This window comes from Paroedura picta, chromosome 1 (genome assembly GCF_049243985.1).
Source record: "Paroedura picta isolate Pp20150507F chromosome 1, Ppicta_v3.0, whole genome shotgun sequence".
NCBI classification, from domain to species: domain Eukaryota; kingdom Metazoa; phylum Chordata; class Lepidosauria; order Squamata; family Gekkonidae; genus Paroedura; species Paroedura picta.
The window spans coordinates 172,703,968-172,725,085 of record NC_135369.1 but is presented as its reverse complement, the minus strand read 5'-3'; the positions used below and the strand labels follow the sequence as shown (position 1 = coordinate 172,725,085).

General features: G+C 44.8%; 1 protein-coding gene across 7 annotated transcripts in view; it reads right to left on the bottom strand.

Moving 5' to 3' along the window:
* Positions 1 to 1,062: 1,062 nt before the first annotated feature.
* Positions 1,063 to 21,118, bottom strand: part of KLHL29 (kelch like family member 29) — a 562,720-nt gene continuing 542,664 nt past the window's right edge. For all 7 annotated transcript variants that reach the window (XM_077311762.1, XM_077311771.1, XM_077311715.1 and 4 more), the window contains one exon: positions 1,063 to 3,892. In XM_077311762.1, the coding sequence (XP_077167877.1) occupies positions 3,709 to 3,892 (184 nt within the window). In that variant the 3' untranslated portion in view covers positions 1,063 to 3,708. The remainder of the gene's footprint in view (positions 3,893 to 21,118) is intronic.

The following is a 21,118-nucleotide window of genomic DNA, read 5'->3' as shown; positions in this document are numbered from 1 at the left end:
TGCTGGCAGGAGCTCATGGGAACTGTAGTCCATGAACATCTGGAGGACCACAGGTTGACTACCCCTGCCTTAGATGTTAGAAGGGCTCTCCTAGAACAGAGGGCTTTAGAAGGGACAGGAGTTCATTCACCTGTTTCAGGTCTGTGCAGGCATACATCCCTCCCTCCTTGACCTGCTGTGGTCACCTCATGCTCACTCCTTATGGCGGTGAAGGGAAAACTGAGGGAAGTGTGCTCACCCCTCTTCCATCCTGTGACCCTTTGGACAGGCATGGCTATGCTGAAGATGGAAGTGAAGGGAAGAACATTCTTGGTTTCTAGAAAATTCTCTATAAAGCTTGCCATCTCTTCTTGGTTCCTGAACAGAAGATCAGTTAAAGGCAAGAACAACCCTTTTCCTGAGAAGAAAGTCTAGGGATTGCTTCTCTGAGACAAGGGAAATATTTTAACAAACAGGTAAAGTGGCTTCCAGTTCTCTTGCATTAAGATATCAAGGCACAAGGTTTGTGAGATGGGCCTGGCGGACTGTTTGTGAGGTACTGATGTGAAGACCAAGGATAGCACTGTCATAGCTGACATGTCCTAGATCAGAGGTTCTCAACCTGCCTAATGTCATGACCCTTTAATACAGTTCCTCATGTTGTGGTGACCCCCAACCATAAAATTAGGCAAGTGTCCTTTCACAGAAATTAAACCGAAACTGACCAATGGTGTGAAGATCCATTGTTCATGACTGTATATACATTGTTTTTTTTTCTGGGGTTTCTCAGTTCAGTTCTGCCTCTTGTCCCACCATGCCTATCTTGCTGTTTTCTGCTGCTGTTATGTAGATGGTGCCTCCCTGACCAAGCTGCTTGCCCCTTGCCTGTTTGAGAACCACTGTCCTAGATGGTCCAAGGAAAGAAGGGCAGAGCAGCAGGAGGTGTGGGAAAATTCATTCTAGATTCCGTATTTCCAAAGATTTGGGGTTTGGCAGTTGGGACTCGAAAAGAAGCTTTGTTAAGATCAGTACTGTAACGTTGCTGCTGTTTGTTTAAAACAAAGTAGTCCAATTAATACTGAATCTAGATCTAGAAATAGATTTATTTTAACAAGAACTTAACAGTAAACATATATACAATATCATTACAGAAAACCCTGTGTTTTTCGTGTTCACAGAAACAGCCAGTTTTGTTCCAGTGTGAGAAAAGAAGAAGATAAATTTGGAGATGTTGAATATTTAGCAAGGCTTACAAGTTAGCACCTCCTTTGGAGGTAGACCCACTGATGCTACAATTTGACCTGACCCAGGCAGTTCGGAATTTGCATGCCAATCTCTTTGGGTCCACATTTGCACCAGGGTTGAGAAATACTCCACTTGCCTGTTCTCCGCCCACCCCCCTTCAGTGACTAAAGATACAGCCGCACAAATCTGAGTGTTATCCTCCATACGTTCTGCCTAAGTGAATATTTCTTTTAAAATATGGCAAGATACAAGTTACCTACGAATAATCTGCTTCGTATAAATTTCTCCTAAACAAAATAACTTTAATGTGATTGGCCAGCCATCTGTCATATGCTTATCCAAAACTTTCCAATTAAAAAAACCCCCCCAAACTTATTTGGTATCAAAATCAACTTGCCATTCGCTGCTGTTCTCCGGCGAATGAAAGTCAGAATAAGGCCGTGATTCTAGCCACCCTTGCAGGAAAGAGACCCGTTTCGAATTAATGGGTTTTGCTTCCAACTTAATGTGCTTAAGAGCAAGCGCAGATGTCACACGCCCGCTAGAGAGATGCTACCAAAAATAGCATCCCCTGTGGTGAGTGCCTCTCTGGTCCCTGTAGTATTTAGGAGAACTCACCATATGACACAGTTATCAAGCTGTGATTTGCCTCCCCCCCTCAAAGCATCAACCAAGGACATGACATAAGAAATCTCGCAGCGTGACAATGCTGCACTGTGCGGGACCCTCCTCAACAGCATCCCTGTGGAGGCACGGCATCTGCTCCCACAAAGTTAATGGATCCCGGCCCCCTTCCGAGTGCAAATCCCGATGTCAGTTATTTCCAATGGCAAAGACTTTTAGCAAAGGTGGGCTTGCGGCGACTACATTGATGGGCAATGTTGAAACTCTGATTTTTTTTTTTTAAAGGGTCTTTCCCAAATGACCATGATAAAGCTCAGCGAAATATCAAGGGCACGTTCGTCTGCTTCCGTTTTTCTTCCGGGCTGATGCAAAGAAGATCAGCAATAGGGTTGGGGGCGTGGGGGTGGGTGGGGTGGGAGGTCATCCTAAGATACTTTTGTTGTTACCTTCAAGACCCTGTTATACCAGTCTTCTCGTCTCTGATCGCTCCCTTTTACAGTTTTGTAAAGAAATTTCCACATCACAATGCTTCTCTGAATATACAATATTTTAATATACATATAAAAATATAGCCCTGCTATGTATATACTTACAACTCTACACGGTAACCTTTCTCCCCCCCCCCACCCTCTCGCTAATGTCGGCTCTAGCGATGTGTTTTTCAACAAAACCTGTGTAGTGAGAAGCTGCTAGAAAAAGAAAAAGAAAAAGAAAAAAAAGAAGAAAAAAAAAGCACTTATTCTTTGAAAAACAGCCATTGAAGTTTCTTGAAAAGGGGTTCTTCTGCATATTCTCGGGAGAGGGAAGGGGTGGAGAGAGAATGTGTGAAAAAATAGACGAGATCTTATAGATTCATTTGTCAAAAATAGACAGTAGCATATATTCCTGGCTAGTGGACTGTCCCTCGGTGATCAACTCAACCCCCCCCCCTCCCAAACACAAGCCAACGCCTCCAATAACTGGCCCCCAAAATATAGAAACCCAACACAGAATCTTTGTTCTAAACTTTGATTAGATAAATAAAAGGTTTAATAAAAGCTCCTAGAGGCCTCTTGCTTTACAGAAACTTGAGCTCTTGGTTTTTTGTTCGTACAGTAGAAAAAACAGTAGAAAGGCAGAAACGAGCCCATCCCAGGACCACACATTCACATAGGCATACGACATCAGGAAAAAAAACAAAACAAAACCTCTCTTTTGTTTTTGTTAAAAGGACGTGGAATGCTAGCAGACAGACCCCTCTATCCTTTATTAGCTCTGCTCTAAAGAGCCGTGGAAAAAAAAGAAAAAAGACGTTTGCTTTGATGGAAGACTGGCCTGGAACTGTGCCGTGGGTCGTGTGAAGTTCTCTCTCTTGCTCTCTCGGCCGCTGGCGTTGTTAGTTTTAAAAACAAAGGTAGCCATCAAAGTGGTAAGGGCACTTTGACTTTCCCTTCTTACGAGCCCCCTGATGCTGAATGCGCCATATTAAAAACCTAATAGCTGCAGTTCTTTCAAGAATCTTCTTTGGGAGGACAATGCAGATTCTTTATTTCCCCCTCCTCCCAGCTAGCTGATCGTCCTATGAGAAATGCTATTGCACCTGGGTAGAGAAACGCCCCACGTCAGTAAAGGCCCACTGGGACGTCTAGCGGCGTGCCTGTGTAAAGTTACACGAGTGTGGACAAAGCACGGAGCTCTCTCTGCCCCTCGTTCACCGAAAGGTGAGGATGGATTTCTACATTCCATGTAGAGACCGTGTCGTTATAAGAGCAACGTACGGGTCAACTGGATGGCCTTGACTCTTCTCCGCTGTGACAGTTTCTCTCGTGGGCCCGCTGCAGGCGGGCGGCAGGTGGTCTGACATCCCAGTCCGCGTTGGCATCAACCGCTCTGAATGTATTTCTTAATGACTACGCAGCCGTGTCGGAACACGGGGCACGGCATGTTGGGTAGAAGCGTCCATGTATTGGTCTTGGGGTCGTAGGCTTCCATGTTTCCTAGAGCCGGCCCTTCGCTACTGACGATCCCACCGGTGGCGTAGATTTTCCCGTCAAGCACGACGGCACTGTAAAGAAAAAAGAGAGATTATAAAGGCAGGTCAGAATATCTCACTGATCTCTGAAGGATTGAAGCTGAGGAAAATCCGATGGCTCGCACCATTTTAGTTACGGAAACTTGTGAGCACAGTTAAGCTTTGTTCACCTTCATTCATGTTCAAAGTGTGTAGAGGCCCCCAAGGTCAGAGGTGAGGGCGAACCCCTGAGCACAGGGAACAGCACAGCCAACACGGATGTTCCTAGGATTTCCTCCCGTGCCATCTACCCATGGTAGGGGAAACAGGGGGTTGCTGTTGCCGGTATTTCAACTGCAGCATTGTGGAAGGCAGCCCCTGGACTCTTTTCCCTGCCGTGACATTTGATGTACAACAGGGGTGGTCAAACTGCGGCCCTCCAGATGTCCATGGACTACAATTCCCATGACACTGGCAGAGCACCCCCCCCAAAAAAGACAGAAATAAAAATAGCAAAAAAGAAATGCAGCTATTAAACAAAACTAGCAGTGAAGCTACATTTCAGCACTAAAGAAAAACCTGCTGCTTTTCCCCCCTGCCCTCCCAACAAACTTCGACTTAATGCACATATCAAGAGGTTCTGCCCCTCAGAACCCCATCGGGATCCCCAGTTTCTATCCTTTTTTTTTTTTTTAAAGTTGTTGCAGTATCAGAATTGGAGGAAGCAATCCAGATCGAGAGTGAATATAAAGGTTGCTTTTGCCCATTAGCTTCTTTGGTGTTTCCATGATGTTACTGACAGCCAGTGTAGCGTAGTGGGCAAAGTTTCAGACTTGGAACTGGGAAGCTCAGGTTCGAATCCCCACTCAGTGGACTGGGTAACCTTGGGCTGGGTAACCTAAACATTGTTAATGCATTGTTAATGAAGACAAAATGGACAAAGGAAGACTGCCTGAGCTCTCCAAGAGCAGGTGGGATAAAAATGTGTTAAATAAGCTGAAAGGAACAAAACAGGGGCAAAAACATTAATGTGTGTTTGTGGGTGTGTGGATTTTTTTGGGGTAAATGCACTAATTAATTCCCCTCAAGTATAAATTACTGGACACCATCATTTTCTGGTGACTTTTGAGGGAGCAGGGTGTATGACCTTGCTCTGAAGCTATCTTCAATCTCCTTCCACTTCCCCAAAGGTGACGGATTTATTTCCCGTTATTTATTACTGCCCTTCCACCTGTCGTCTTTGCCTTGCTGTGATTGCTAAAATAAAAATTGCACACAAAATACCACATGAGGATCTGACTGGACAGCATAGACAGAGTTTCCCCTCATCCACTTGATCTTAGTCTGCTTCAGATACTTTCTGAAAGCTCCAGAAGCAGCCAAACTGTGGCTCTCCAGATGTCCATGGACCTCAGGAGAGTTGTAATCCATGGCAGGGGCTCATGGGAAATGTAGTCCATGGAAATCTGCAGAGCCACAGTTTAGCCACCAATGGATGGTCCAGGGAACAACAGATGGTTTGGGCAAACCAAAGAGGCAGAACATGGGAGGGGGGGAGGGGGAGCTTTACAAAGCAAAGTCTGGAATGAAAAGAATTCTTTGCTGCTCAACTTTTAATCAAAGTCTACTGAATAGGTGCTTTATTAGCCACAAGCAATTAATGGGGTCTTGTTATGGCTTTAAAATATGAACTAGTAAGGCACAGCTATGAATATGGCGAGCCAATGCCCTAGGACATTCTCTGTTGGGTGCTACCAGGGGAGGGGGGTTGCGAGAGCCATATTGTGAAGCTCCTGTAGATTAGGGGACGGAGCCTGGGGAGTGAAGGGACCTCAGTGGGGGAGAATGCCATAGAGTTCAAAGCGGCCATTTTCTCCAAGAGAACTGATCTCTGTAGTCTAGAGGGGCTGTTATTCTGGAGGATCCCCAAGTCCCTCCTGGAGGCTGGCAGTCCTAGTGAGCTCAGTCTTAAAGTATATTTCATGTTCCCTTGCTGGACTCTACTGCTCATAAGGAATGAGAGCCAGCTTGGTGTAGAAGAGTTGGTTTTTACATGCCACTTTTCTCTACCAGAAGGAGTCTCAAAGTGGCTTACAGTCGCCTTCCCATTCCTCTACTTTTTTCTACCCAAAGGAGTCTCAAAGCGGCTTACAGTCGCCTTCCCATTCCTCTCCCCACAACAGATACCCTGAGAAGGAGGTGAGGCTGAGAGAGCCCTGATATCACTGAAGAAGAGTTGGTTCTTATATGCCACTTTTCTCTACCAGAAGGAGTCTCAAAGCGGCTTACAGTCGCCTTCCCATTCCTCTCCCCACAACAGACACCCTGAGAGGGAGGTGAGGCTAAGAGAGCCCTGATATTACTGCACAGTCAGAACAGCTTCATCAGTTCTTTGACAAGCCTAAAGTCACCCAGCTGGCTGCATGTTGGGGAGTGAGGAATCAAACCCGGCTCACTGGATTAGAAGCTGCCACTCTTAATCACTACACCAAGTGGTTAAGAGTGGTTGCTTCTAATCTGGAGACCAGTTTTGATTCCTCACTCCTCCACATGCAGCCAGTTGGGTGACCTTTGGCCAATGACAATTCTCATAGAGATTTCACAGCCTGTCCTACATCACAGGGTGTCTGTTGTGGGGCTAAGATTGTAAGCTGCTTTAAGACGCCTTACGGGTACAACCCCCCCTCCACACCAGTTCTTCTACATGTACCTGATTCAGATGGGTACTGAAGTAGCTGGGGACAGCTGGCACAGCTATGCATCCCAACCATATTCTGCATGACTGAGCTACTTCTAAGGTTTCTAAAAGCCTGAAGAATGTTTCAGGGGTTTCTCCACGATAAAGAAGTTGAGAAAGGCTGCTCTAACCATTGAGCTCAAATGCTCCTTATTTGAGGGATATCAGCCTCTGGCTTTCGTTATTAAAACTTATGTGTCCAGTCATCATTAGGTAAAGGTATCCCCTGTGCAAGCACCGAGTCATGTCTGACCCTTGGGGTGACGCCCTCTAGCGTTTTCTTGGCAGACTCAATATGGGGTGGTTTGCCAGTGCCTTCCCCAGTCATTACCATTTTACCCCCAAACAAGCTGCGTACTCTTTATCGACCTCAGAAGGCTGAGTTGACCTTGAGCCGGCTGCTGGGATCGCACTCCCAGCCTCATGGTCAGAGCTTCAGACAGCATGTCGGCTGCCTTACCACCCTGCGCCACAAGAGGCTCTCCAGTCATCATTAGCCTTGCAAATTCTTGTTCCTTGCTTCAGGTGGTGGAGGAAAATGGTATCAAGTTGCAGCCAACTGAGAATGGCAAGGCAAAAGACATTCAGAGGTGGTTTGCGATTGCCTGCCTCTGTGTAGCAACCCTGGATGCCTCCCATCCAAGTATTAACCACGGTCAATCCTGCTTAGCTTCTGAGATGATAAAACTGAGCTATCCTGGTGCAGCCTCACTGCAATGCATGCAGGCGAGATATTAGCATGGCCTTCTTAATGGGGAACGTGTCATGGTATGTACATTCTGACCACATATTCTGAACAAGGGTTGTTCAAACGGCAACAACAGAGGATGAGAAAAAATATGGGAATTTAATTGGGCAGACAATAAATTACTAAATTACCGTTTTGCTTGGGTACTGGGTTTTAACGGAGTCCTTCCAAGCTCTTTCATTAGTGACCACTGAAAGTGATTTTTTCCCCAAGACCAGACAGATTAAACTAGCATTTCCAGCAGCAGAATGCTCATTAACATCTGGTGAGATATTCTGCTCGGTGCTGAATCATCAATATTACTTTGCTCTGAAGCAGCTATGACTGGCCGGCTCTGTCTTAAGGGACTCCAGTGTGGCTGGTCTTTAACAGCCATCCCTTATTTAGAGGCTCGTTGCTGCAAGATATTTTACTGTCTCTGCTTGACTCAACCATAAACATCCATCCTTGTCCAGATGCAGCATCTCAGTGAGGAAATATTCTCTCTCGCTGTCCTTGAGGTTATAAAAAACCTCATTTGAATAACTAAATTAGCATGTTAATGAGCATTACATCCTTTCTAATTCTTGTAACCCATTTTAGTAACTGAGAACGGGCATAGAGCATTACGCGGTTCCCTGGAGCTGCCCCAAAAAGCCATTTAAAAAAGCAAACCAAACCAGAGAACTCCTTTAAAATGACAACTACACTTTATAATATTTACATGAACACGCCACCCACAACTGTCATTCCAGTGAAATGTCTTTGCACCAGAAGAACATTCCACCTCCGGAATACTCGGTTTCTCTGTTTTCATTCTGATTCGGCAACCTCATTATTTTCTCCACTGTCAATATTTTAAAGACAAATCTATTCAAGTAGCCTAGCAGAACCCAACAGGGTACGGCTGTGAAACCATTGGTACTGCATATTTTAATGTGTAAATACTACTGGATAAGTCGGGCTGCCGTGCTGTCAGGAATCAAGATATGTCCATGCATTCTGCAGCAAACTCATGCCAGTGGTTAAGACCAAACGATAGAGATCAGGTTTTTTCTCTGCTGACATGCCTGATACCTCTGCTCTAGGCTTACCAGGTTGCTGCAGAGGTTGCTCTCACCTCTGTTGGCTCTTCCCTCCTTTCGGAGTTGGAGATGTGGTGACAATATCTCTGGTTGCTGGCACTCTGTCCATAACACCTTATGAATCCCCTGATTTCTATGGTCTTCACCAGGGGTAGTCAAACTGCGGCCCTCCAGATGTCCATGGACTACAATTCCCAGGAGCCCCTGCCAGCGAATGCTTCACTATCTTCACTATCTATGGTCTTCACTATCTGGCCTGTTCCGGTTGGCTACTCTTACTGGCAGTGTCTATCCCATCCTTGCTATATGATAGCCTTGCTAACGGAGATATCAGGGACCAAACTACATAGGTCATCATGTCACAACATACTTATGGTGGATCCAGCAAAGGGCTTTCAAGTCAAATGAGAAACAGATAAGATCTGCCTCCTTCTGTCAGTCTTCCTTGCTGGTTTCCCAAATAGCAACCTTGAATAGCTTCTGAGATCAGGCTAGATTATATAGCACCTTTTCTTCTAGGGCAGCCTTTCTCAACTTCTTGAGAAACCCTTGAAACATTCTTCAGTCTTTGAGAAACCCCAGAAGTAGTAGCGATCATGCAGTATATGGTCAGGAAGCAGAGCCGTGTACATGCTGACCCAAGGCCTCTCCCCTTCTCACCCTCTCCAGGTCTATCGTAGGCCATTTTGTAAGAAGGGGTTGAGTCAACACGACCATATATAGTCATATTGCCCAATAAATGTTTAACAAGTTTTTAAAATATATTAAAAATTAATTAACTCTCATCCATTATGGAAACCCTTCCAGGGCCACGGAGTCTTCAAGCCAAGAACTTTGGTACTGCCTTGTATTTCTTCCTTTAACATCAAGAACAACAGAATTATCTCAATGGCTCTCCACCCAACCTCATCCTCTCCATTCTATTCAATGGCTTTTATTAAATATCAGTAGGTTTCAAGGAGAGGAACTGGATTTGTGACAGACATGCCTTTCCTCTTCTTGAAGTCTAAGATTTTTAAAACTTTTATAACTACAAATGCAGTACTGTAAAAGGGATTGGTATGGAAGCTGAGGCGATAATAAGTATCATATGGGAAATCCATCAAACGGTAATTACACATTAATGTCCAACAGTTCCCCAAACCCTGCAGGAACATTAAGGTGTTTTTGTTTTTGCTTCCTGACAGCAGACTGAAGTCTTTCTGGGAGGTCTAACAATGCCATAGTTCGTATTTCAGTGCGTGGTGTGAACTCTTGTTTTCCATTTTCAAAGAGTTATTTATTGAGCCACTGCCAAGACTCTGAGGTTCCAGAGTCTTCCAAGATGCTCTGGAAAGAAGGAATTTACCTCAGTACTGGTGTAAGCAAATTAAGTCCCAGCAAGCATTCGTGCACTAAAGTAATGTATCTTTAACTCATGATAGGGTTACCAGATGTCCTCTTTTTCTGGAATCAATCCTCTTTGGTACTTTTTCTTTTTTAAAAAGAGGAATACGCCCTCTTTTTGTGTTGAAAGGTTAGAAATATTCCTAGTTAGTAGCAATTCTCACAGCCTAAATAGTGATGTTATCCATTCAGTCATGTCCGACCCTCGCTGATTCTATAGGAAAGCCTTTGCCACACGTCTCTGTCTCTGACTGCTTCTTTTAGCTGGTTCATGGTCATCCCTGTACTGGCTTTGATCATGTCGAGCTAGCAGATCCTTTGGCGACCACGTTTCCTTTTCCTGCTGACCATGACAAGCATTAATGATTTTTCTAGCGAGTTTGATCACATGATATGTCCAAAGTGAGTGAGCTTTAGCTGTAATACCTTCTAATGACATAGTTGGTTTGCTCCTATCTTGTTGGTAACTTTGGCTGTCTGTTTTATTCACAGCATTCATCTCCAACACCATAATTCAAAAGCATCTATTCTCCTCCTGTCTTCCTTCTTCGGGGCCCAGCTTAAATAGTAGGGGTATTTAAAATAAAATTGGACATAGGAGAAAGATGTCCTTTTTTTTGCCTTTCAAAATATGTTAATCCTAATTTCTCACCAAATGTGCCATGACTGGACATGTCAATTAACACATTAATAAATCTTAGCAGCTTACATTTCCAGTACCTCTGTGTGAAAGACTCAACTAAAAAAAAAACATGTATCCTGTATTTGACATGAAGGCATTGGACTGACATCTACATAACTATTGGTATTAATTGGAATCTGTCTAAAGAAATATGTGTAACACTGCAGTTACTCTTGCCAGTTAGTTTTCTAAATTTGCAAATTCAGTTCCATATGCTAAATTTGGCTGCAGTTCTTCAATTACGATCAAAATTTCAAATTAGCATACAAGAAACAGAGTGCTTTCAGTATTAGGGCCGAAACTAGTTTGAAGGCGTTGGGTTAACTGGTAAGATTGCCAATATCATGGAGAAAAAGGAGGCTTATATTCTGTTTGTGAATGATTGTAAAGCCTCCTCAATTTTAAAACAACGGTGTTGATGATATAACTCTAGATCTGGCCCATGGCATTCAGATGAAAGAATGGTTTATAACAGGGGCAGTCAAACTGCGGCCCTCCAGATGTCCATGGACTACAATTCCCAGGAGCCCCTGCCAGCGAACACTGGCAGGGGCTCCTGGGAATTGTAGTCCATGGACATCTGGAGGGCCGCAGTTTGACTACCCCTGGTTTATAATGTTAAGATCGTCTCCAATGCATCAATTTCACACGTATACGTTCTTGCTAACAATTTATTTCCATGTTCTTTCTGTTGCCTTCATTGTATGGCAGTAGGTGTTTGGGTTATATAGATGTCAGTCCAATGCCTTCATGCCAAACACAGGATACAGTCAAAACCAAAGACTATTTGTGCCAAGAGAGGATCAATACAGCCTGATAAGGGACTCTTGCCAAAGCTTTGCTTGTTTCACTAAAACTCTCCGTGCAATAAGGCTCTGTGATAAACAAGTTCACCACCCTGACCATCTTTTCCTATTTTGGCTTTTCATAGGCAGATGTGGGTCTTTGATTACTTCCTCAAGTAAAGGAGTCAAATGGAGTCAATCTGGAGGGGAAATATATGGTTCAGTTTTGTCTGATGTCGTTCCTGCAGGGGTTTGCAGCCTACAGCTCCAGGGCCAAATGTGACTCAGTATGGCAGTAAATAGGGCTCTCTAAAATAAACAAACAAACAAACAAGCAAAATAAATAAATAAATAAATAAAATAAATAAATCCAAATCTTTGAAATCCTGTTATATTGGAGAGGTAGGTGGGATGTTAGAATAACCATTTTGTTAAGGGATTGACAGGCAAGGATTTTATTATTGGAATAAAAGGCTTTTCTTATCTTTTTCTTTTTTCTTTTTTAAAGAGAGTAATCCTTTGCAGAAAGAAAAAATGACAGAGGTGAACAGCTGCAGGTAACCCAAGTGTAAACCATACACAACTTTATGCCATTGAAGGATTATTATAAAAATAATAATTATGGTAGAAATTATTTCATGGCATTTTTCAACTCAACTTAGGGTCCACAAAAACAGTGAATAGTCATGTTAAAACAACATGCCTCTCTGTTGGTATGGGGGAAATGGAAAAGGGAATTATTTCCAGGGATTTCTCCTTTGACTTTCATCTGGTCTCATCTAAAGGTTTTTCTCAGTTAAAAATTATAATCCATGGTGTAGAGATCCTTTTCTTAACCAATTAACTTTAACTAATGCAATTAGGACACCATTAAACATGGAATTGGTTTAATTGTGGGTGGGTAGGGAGTTCTGAATATCCTGCATTCTGCCGGGGGTAGGACTAGAGGACCCTGGCGGTCCCTTCCAACTCTATGATTCTAAACAATAATAGTCAATTCTGGACAGCAGGAAGGGTTCCTGAAGGCACAAAATGGCTGTTTTCTCCAAATGAAGGAAATTAGAAATCAAATAAACAGACCATTAACTAAATTTGAAGAATTAATTTAAAATATAAAGAGAAAAGGAAAGCAATTACTAAAATAGACAAGGTATTATTTAAAAAGGGGCAAACATCAATGCAGATGATGAAGAACTCGGAAATAGAATTGGATACTAATTTTAATGACAAGGATTGGAATCAAATGTTTTAACAATTTCCTTTTAAATCAATTGCAAGAGGTTTACAAGAACTTGAATTAAACATCTCTCAAAGGTGGCACTATCCTCTACTCAGGATAGCCCACAAAATGAAAACAGAGAATAAAAATTGTTAGAGAGGTTGTTTAGGGATGTTTATGCATATGTGGTGGTCCTGGCCAATTATAGCCAAATTTTGGAAATCCGTATTTAGAGATTGTTAAAGAATCACGTGGGAACAAATAAAGCCTAACGCTGAATTGGCCCTGCTTTCTTAGTGAAAACTCCCAATGATACAAAAAAAAAATGCTTTTAGTTGTGATTAGATTGCTTATTAGCCAATGCTGCAGAATCTCCTTAGAGAGGTGGCGTGCAAAAGTAAGAAATACAGCAGCACTTGAGAAACTCACGAATAAAATTAGATTAATTCAGGGGGCGAAAAAGGATGCTGATTTTGTGATAATTTTAAAGAGTTTTACAAAGTATTATAAAGTATCTGTTTGAATTTATGGAGTATACCTCATTTATAAGAATGTTCTTTAATTGGATGGAGGCCTTTTGTTGCTGTAGCTTATACTGGATAAAAGGGATGTACATAACATTAGTTTGAACTGGATAAAATAATTTAATTTAAAAAGAATGCCAACTTGGATGGAACCAAAAAAAAAAAAACCTTTTGCTTTAGTTTTTGGTTTTGTCTTAGATATTCTTATGCTGTTTGTGTCTTTATTGGTCAGAATCTGTACACCGCCCGTAGCGCCACGGGCGCCACGGACTATATAAAAGAGTAAGGGGTTGTGGGGAGGAGTTAGGGCGGGACCGGTCCGGGATAAAAACTCGGAGGCGTCCAATCAGGAGCCGCGAAGCGGCCCCTGATTTGGCCCCTCCGAGTGCCACTCGAGGGCCAAGTGGCCAATTGGGAGGCGCGCGTAGCGTAGCGCGCCTCCCTATTGGCCACTTGGCCCGCCCTGGACTGGCTGCCCACATCCGCCATTTCCCCACTTGCCGCTGAGCTGGACGCATCTCCAGCAGGACCAGCGCCTTCTCCTGTCGCCAGCAGCCCGCATACGGCCGCCAGCAGCCCGCCTTGCCGCCCTCCCAACTGGCTTCTTCTCACCCGCCGACACACTCGGCCGCCGCCCACCTGCTGCCGCTTTCACCTGCCCCAGTGGCAAAGCGCCTCCTGACGCCTCAGCCCGCCGCACAAGCCGCTGCCGCCGCCACGCGAGGCCCGGGAGCCGTCCGGCAGCCTCGCTCCCTTCCGGAGGCCGGGAATCGGCCCCAAAAGCCGCCGCCGCGCGAGGCCCGGGAGACGCCCGGCAGCCTCACTCCCTTCGCAAGGCCGCCAATCGCCCCTAACAGCCGCTGCTGCCACCGCCGAAGGCCCAGGAGACGCCCGGCAGCCTCGCTCCCTTCCGCAGGCCGGTAATCGCCCCCAAAAGCCTCCGCCGCCGGAGGACCGGGAGACGCCCAGAAGCCGCGGGGAGAAGCCCAACCACCGCCACACCCTGAAACGACTCTGCATCGATCTGGAGCTCCACCACCTCGACGCCAGCCGCCCGGTGAGTGAGCTGGGGCCAGCAGCGTTCCACACCGCTGCCAGGCGCTCCCTGCGACAACAGGCTAGCGCCCATTGTATTTAGACATACAATGGGCTTTTTTACTAGTAATAACATAATATGATGGCTTATTTCCATGTGTGTAATCAGATGGTTTTGTTCCATTGTGTTTTTCTGGTGTGATTTTTGTTTATACGACTATAATAAAACCTTACAAAAAAAATTAAAAGTCTGACAGTTAAAAAAAAACAAAACACATGCACACAAAACCCAATTAAACTGCATAAACAAGAAGGAGAGTCAGTAAAGTAATGCCAAACGAAATAGAAGAAGTCTTTACCTGCTGGCGGAGGACAGCAATGGAGGGGGCAGATGAGTTTCTCATGGTGTAAAGTCATCCTATGTGTATTTATTACTCATAAGGAGACCTTGTGTGTGCCAGTTCCTAATAAAGGACCCACAACAGTCAAGGTTGAGGCCACAGACACTTTCTGGATTATTAATCAACATGTCAATTATCAGCAAAATAGTTTATTTTCAATTACACAAATGGTCCTTCATATATTGGCTCGTTGCTTACAAAGAACAGCATGTCTCATGATGGGTGGCCTTTGGTAACGCAACATGGTTTACGTAATCTGCAATTTACGTATACTGCGGCTTCACTGGCTTTTATTTAACATTGCAGTGCCCCAGTGACAAATGTGCAGTGGCTTAGGAAAGGAGCTGATAAGACTAAGCCATGCAGGGACTTTAATAATGAGGGTTGGTCACCCGAAATGCCCAGACATTAGCAACAGATTAGGTCTTGTGTACAGAGCTGCTGACATTGTGCTCCAATTTTTTTTTTTCATGTGCCATTTGATGACTATTGGTGGTTTCTTAGGATGCCACTTTGAGTTTTTGGAAAATCAGTATAAAAATAGACTGTGCATCACAATCTGTCATGCAGTCTTGGGTGGTCTTGGCTTCATAGCTACTATGAATCCTGACACATGATCTGAGAATTTGAATGCCACCCATGGACATTTTTACGAGTGACTACTGTTAGGCGCACATGTTCCATCTTCCACGACGGTATGCGTTTCTGAAAGCTCTCGCCGCATTCCTCCCCACCCTGCCCCTTTCCCACTCATTCCCTTTCAGCTGCCAAAGGACCGGGATTACAGCAGCAGGAATACAAGCAGCTTTTACATCTTGAGCAGTGGGAAACCATTAAAGAATTGGTGTTTCTTAACAACACTCGCATGGGAGTGCTTCTCTCCCTTTCCCCCCCATTCCTGACAAGCCATGTGCTTTAACTTGTTTCAGTGCCTTATGCTTATCTTCCTAACTCTGTAACAAGGAAATGAGTCGGCTGGGGAGTAGGATGCTGGGCGGTGTGAAGGCAGCTCTTATTAGCCAAGCAGACAAGACACCATGCTCCGCTGTTCAAGAACAAAAGTTACAGTTTTTTTTAAATAAAGGGGAATAAATTTTTAGCTGTTTCCCCCCCTCCCCCAACATCTGTTATTGTGTACCATAGCTTGAACTTAAGTTTTACCAAGGGTTTCTATTTGGCAGGGCTGTCTGACAAATCTGGCTGCCTAGCTGAAGTCAGAAGAAGAAACTGCCGAATGGGAATTGCTAGTTCTAAATTAGCTTCTCTGGAACGACTGCTTCCACAGGTGCGTGGCTGGAGATACGCTGCAGATAATCTCTGTAACACAAGTTTCAAGGGGACCAGACCTCAACCCCCTTTTATGCACAATCCTTGTGAGATAAATATAGAATTTATTTGAAGAATATCTCAGAAATAGTTTTGTCTTTAGGCAACATACAGCTCTAGAATCATACAGCAAGGACAACAAAAACTAGCTTAAATATCCAACACGTTTGAAATCTGCATCAGATGGCACAATCATAGAGGCCCAAAGTCCAAGGCTCATGCATCCTATACAGCAGGGGTAGTCAAACTGCGGCCCTCCAGATGTCCGTGGACTACAATTCCCAGGAGCCCCTGCCAGCATTCGCTGGCAGGGGCTCCTGGGAATTGTAGTCCACGGACATCTGGAGGGCCACAGTTTGACTACCCCTGCTATACAGCATCGCATTCTCAGCATACCACAGTCCAGGCCTTTAGTCTATCACAATACAAGCTAAGCATCATAACCTAAATTGCAACCAAACCTAAACTGCATCCAAATATCTGGTCTTGCATGTGGTCAAGACACGTGCACCTAGAAATAGATTTTAGAAGTCCGGGTGATTTTCATAGGGATGGACTTAGACTGCTCCTTAGTAAAGAACTTCTCACCAGAAGACACACTCCTGGTTACTTGGCTGACACCTCCAGATACAGCAGGATATTTATATCCAGAGGCTTCTGGATTTAATGGCCTCCACCACAGCAGTGGTGCCATATGTGGAGCTATGTATGTACTCACTACACCTTTGGTTCCTCGGGACTTTTGATGCGCATGGTCACTGCCAGTTGAAAAGAAGAACATTCCAGGACAAGTTCTCCAATTACTGGTGGACAATCCATCACCAACTTCCTGTCAGGGATATCATATAACCCCCTGCATCTGGGGGTCATTCCTGTCAGAGAGCCACTTTTCTCATGCTGCGGTTTCCCTGTGAGATTTATCTGAGTAACAGGTTTCTGGTCCATTTGTGCCACACTGTCTTGTATAAACACCCTTGCGCTTTGGGCTCTTTGGCTAGGGCTGCCTGCTCTTCGCTCTTGTAAGACAGGGGAAAACATTGCAGTAGTGACCGACATTTTTACAGCCAGGTATTTAAACAAAAAGGCAGGCACAACCACACTGACTTCCAGCCACTGGGAGATGCAAATAGAGAAACCTGCCAGCAAATGGGAATTGTAGTCCATGGACATCTGGAGGACCACAGGTTGACTACCCCTTGTCTAGATGGCCACTGTCATTTAAAGAGATAAATGAAAATAAGCATGAAGTGCTTCGTTATTTCAAAACCCTGGCTCCATATAAGCAAATCAACTCAAAACGCCAGTAAAACATTCTCCAGATTTGAATAGAAGGCAATGCATTGCTCTCAAAGGCTCCAGTCCTTGCTTTCAGTCACTCCAAATTTCCATCTAAATACAGCTCAAAAACAAAACATACTTTTATTAAAGGGCACTATTGGAAAGAAGATCTTCAGACTCTACATTGCCGTTGTGAAGAGCATCTTCTTTTTATACACAACCCCACCCCCAGTGACTCCCATGTGGGAAAGTGCAAAAAAAAAAAAATTCAAATAATGCAAAGTACCATTTATGGGCTGCTACTTTCTAAGATTAGAAAAATACACAGGTCAGATCAAAATAATAATATGAATGGATCCTGCTTGATGGACACCAACTATTCATGTTCTCTATTCTGAATTAAAAGCCTGATGCAGGGAAGTAGGTGCTGTACTTCTGCAGGTTTTCAAATGGGAAATGAATTAAGAACGGTTTTCTTGTGTCTCGGATAAAATCTCCCGCTCAAGGCCAGATTGCAGTCTGACAGGCTTTCTACGTTCCTGGCCAAAGAAATATTGCATTAGGAGCCATTCAGATCAAAGTAATTTTAATGTGGTTGAAGAATATCCCTTTTTGTTTTGTTTAAAAAAAAACATTCCCACATAACGAATGAAATGAATTACCAAGGGAAGTTATGTCAGTTGTGTCACACCATTTGCTTCTGGTTTACAATCTTTAGAGGAAAAAAACATAATTAACTCCTGCCTGGACACAGTAGGGTTCTCCTGCATTCAATTTCATTCTTGTTAACACGGAGGAACAATGAAAATCTGTAATTAGCATGGCAGCAGCAGGAACACAGTGGCTTTGGCTGGGATTTGGCCTGTGATATTCGTCTATGTGCTCCGGCAACGTTGCTCCCGGGCAAAATTCTCTCGGCAGCCAAGAGGGGGCAGTCTTTCAATGATAATGATAATAAAAAAGAGACAAAACGAGATTTGCGTTGCATGGTGATTTCCTAGCCATACTTTCATTCCACAAATAAAACCGAAAGGCTTTTTCTTACGCTTCCCCGCCCCCCCCAGGCATTTCTTGGGAGATTCTCACGAATGCAAGGCCTGAAAAGCAGGTGAAATGACTAAACCTGATGAAAGAAAGTCAGGCCCTTCAAGATGGATCCGTGGTTATGCTTTTACATGACAGATGTGTATTTTATTCATTTCTTTAAAACGTTTTCTTATCCCTCTAACAGGGAAGCTGCTTGGGCCCTTGACTGCAATTTGTTTAAATACACTTGAGGTTACCAACCTCAAGGTGATGGCTGGAGACCATTTAAGTCTACATCTGATCTCAAGCAACAGAGATCAGTTCACTTGGAAAAAATGGCCACTTGGGAAGGTGGACTCTATGGCATTATTGTTATTATTGTTATTATTGTTTATTATTAAGATTTGTATGACCGCTGCCCTTGGAGAACTGGCTTGCGGCGATTTACAGTATTTCAGGTACAAATCAATACATTAAAACCATTAAAACCCCCTGTAGAACAATAACTCACAAAGATGGCAATATAATAATTGACAACTGTTCCCACGCAGGCTCACTGGATGGGCAAAAAAAAAGTCAGGCAGATGGATAATTGGGCATAGGATGGATTGATCTGGGAATCTGGGCCAGTCTAATACTGGCCTCTGTCCCTAGGGGAGAGGGGGCCCAATCTTAGCCCCTGGGCCCTCACCTGGCCTCAAACAAACACCTGGTGGAAGAGCTCAGTTTTGCAGGCCCTGTGGAACTGAGAGAGCTCCGACAGCACCCACAGCTCTTCACGGAGATCATTCCAGCAGGTAGGAGCCAGGAGAGAAAAGGCCCTGGCCCTTGTTGAGGCCAGGCATTATAACCCATTGAAATTCCTCCCCTCCCCAAACTCCACCCTGCCCAGGGTCCAGCCCCCAAATCTCCAGTCATTTCCCAACCTGGAGCTGGGAACATTACATCACAAGTTGTGGTAAGATAAATTAAATTTGATCTCAGTGTTGGGCTGTTTCATTATACCCTCATGCAAAACCTTAATAATACGTGTATCGTCCCCACACACAAGACTCTCATTGGCGTTCCCCTTTCAACAAGCAGGGAAGTCCATGCAAGATGAAGTGCTGTTCATGACAGACACAATTCCCTACATGTCGTAAGTCTGTCCAACACAACCGAGTAGTCAACAAATATATTGTAGCATAAGTCTCCGTGGATTAGTACCATTTTGGTGAAGCAGTGGTTATTTTTTTAAATGTATTTATATATTTTTAATGTATAATTTGTATACCACCGCTCCCAGCAAGCTGGTCAAGAGTGGTGACCTCTAATCTGGAGAACAGGGCTTGATTCCCCACTAGGGTTGTGTGCTTTGGCCGCCAAAGAGGCCGTTCGAGCCCAAAGCAGCCAGTGCCGTGCCATGGTACAGGGGGAGGGGTGGCGGTGCTGCCGGCATTCCACTAGGCGCACGCACACAGGCACAGAGTTTTGCCACCAGTGCCGCTCCTCCCCCCCTGCACCGCGGCATTGGCTGCTTCGAGCTCAAACGGCTGCAAGCGCACAACCCTATTCGCCACTCCTCCAAATCCAGCGGGCTGGGTGACTTTGGACCAATCACGGTTCTTTTCAGAACTCTCTCAGCCTAAGCTAATTCACAAGGTGTCTGTTGTGGGGAGAGGAAGGGTAGGTGGTTATAAGCCAATTTGAGTCTCCCTTGGGTAGTAAAATGCAGGGTATAAAAGCTCTTTTTCTCTTCTCTACCAGATGGCAGGAATTTTATACAGTGGGGGCCAAGATGGCAGAGAAATTGGTGGGTGTTCCCCCTCTCAATGCAGCGGGACATGAAATAATGTTCATAGAGCAAATGAGTGAACCAGCCCTAGAACAGCCTCGTGCGCAAACCAGCTCTCTCCCTGCAATGGTACAACAGATGCCGGCTCTCAGCAGGGGGTCCCTTTGTAAATGCAGTGACATAGTCAACAATCCGTGAGATTCGTTAAGATTGGTGGCTAAGCTTGTATTCAAGATCTATTTGCTGTAGTTTCAAGTGTTTCGGCACAGGACGAAAAAAAAACTTAACAGCTTCTTCTGCTTGGCTTGCATTTAATGTGATATTTTCAAAACTCGACAAGATTTCTGCTCAACCAGCAATAGCTTTCTGCTTTGGAAATCAAGTGGTTTTGGAGTCGACCGTTCTTTCCCGTTTTTTAGAATCATAAAACTGTTAACTGAGTTTTGCAGAATGGAAACCTGATTTCATCTTAATTCAAGAGGTACAGCCACGGGTTGTCTGACTGGAGGATGCTATCCGTGGTTCTATTTTCTAAACATTTTGGGATATTTCCAAGCTATAATCACTGACACTGGGATCAGGGGGATGGCCTTGAAATGGCTGACCTGCTTTCTTGAGAACAGGTCACAAAGGGTTGCAGTAGGGCGGTGGTCCCCAACCACCGGGCCGCCACCCGGTGCCGGGCCACGAAGGCCCCGGCACCGGGCCGTGGCTCCCTCTCCCACCCCCCAGTAAGAAACTTCCAAGGCCGCATGCAAACCAGCAGCAAAAGCGGCCTATTAGCTTGTGGCCCGGCAAGCGTCATTTTGTGGGGGGAAGCATGTCCACGCATGAGTGTTTGCGCCATGTGTGGCTGTTAATGTGCATGCATGGCAGTTTCATGCATGCATGTTTGCGGCCGCGCATGATGCAAATGCGCATGCGCGGACCTGCCACACGTGTGTTGCACATGTGAGGCCGTGCATGCGCGACATGCACGGCCGCATGATTGCCCTCCCCACCACTGCCAGTCCGCAGCCTTAGGAAGGTTGCAGACCACTGCTGTAGGGGGGGATGAGGTGTCCGACCCCTTTGTGTCCGACCCCTTTCTTTGGAGGCTCAGGTCACTGGGGTACCCCACACAGTGTTTTTCCATCTATGCCAGGCATGGCTACTAGCAACCTACCTGTCCTTGGAACACCTGGCCACAGTGATTCATTCAACGGTCACTTCCAAATTACACGTCAGCAACTCTCTCTACATGGGCCTACCCTTGTTTTTGACCCAGAAATTGCAACTGGTACAGAATGCAGCTG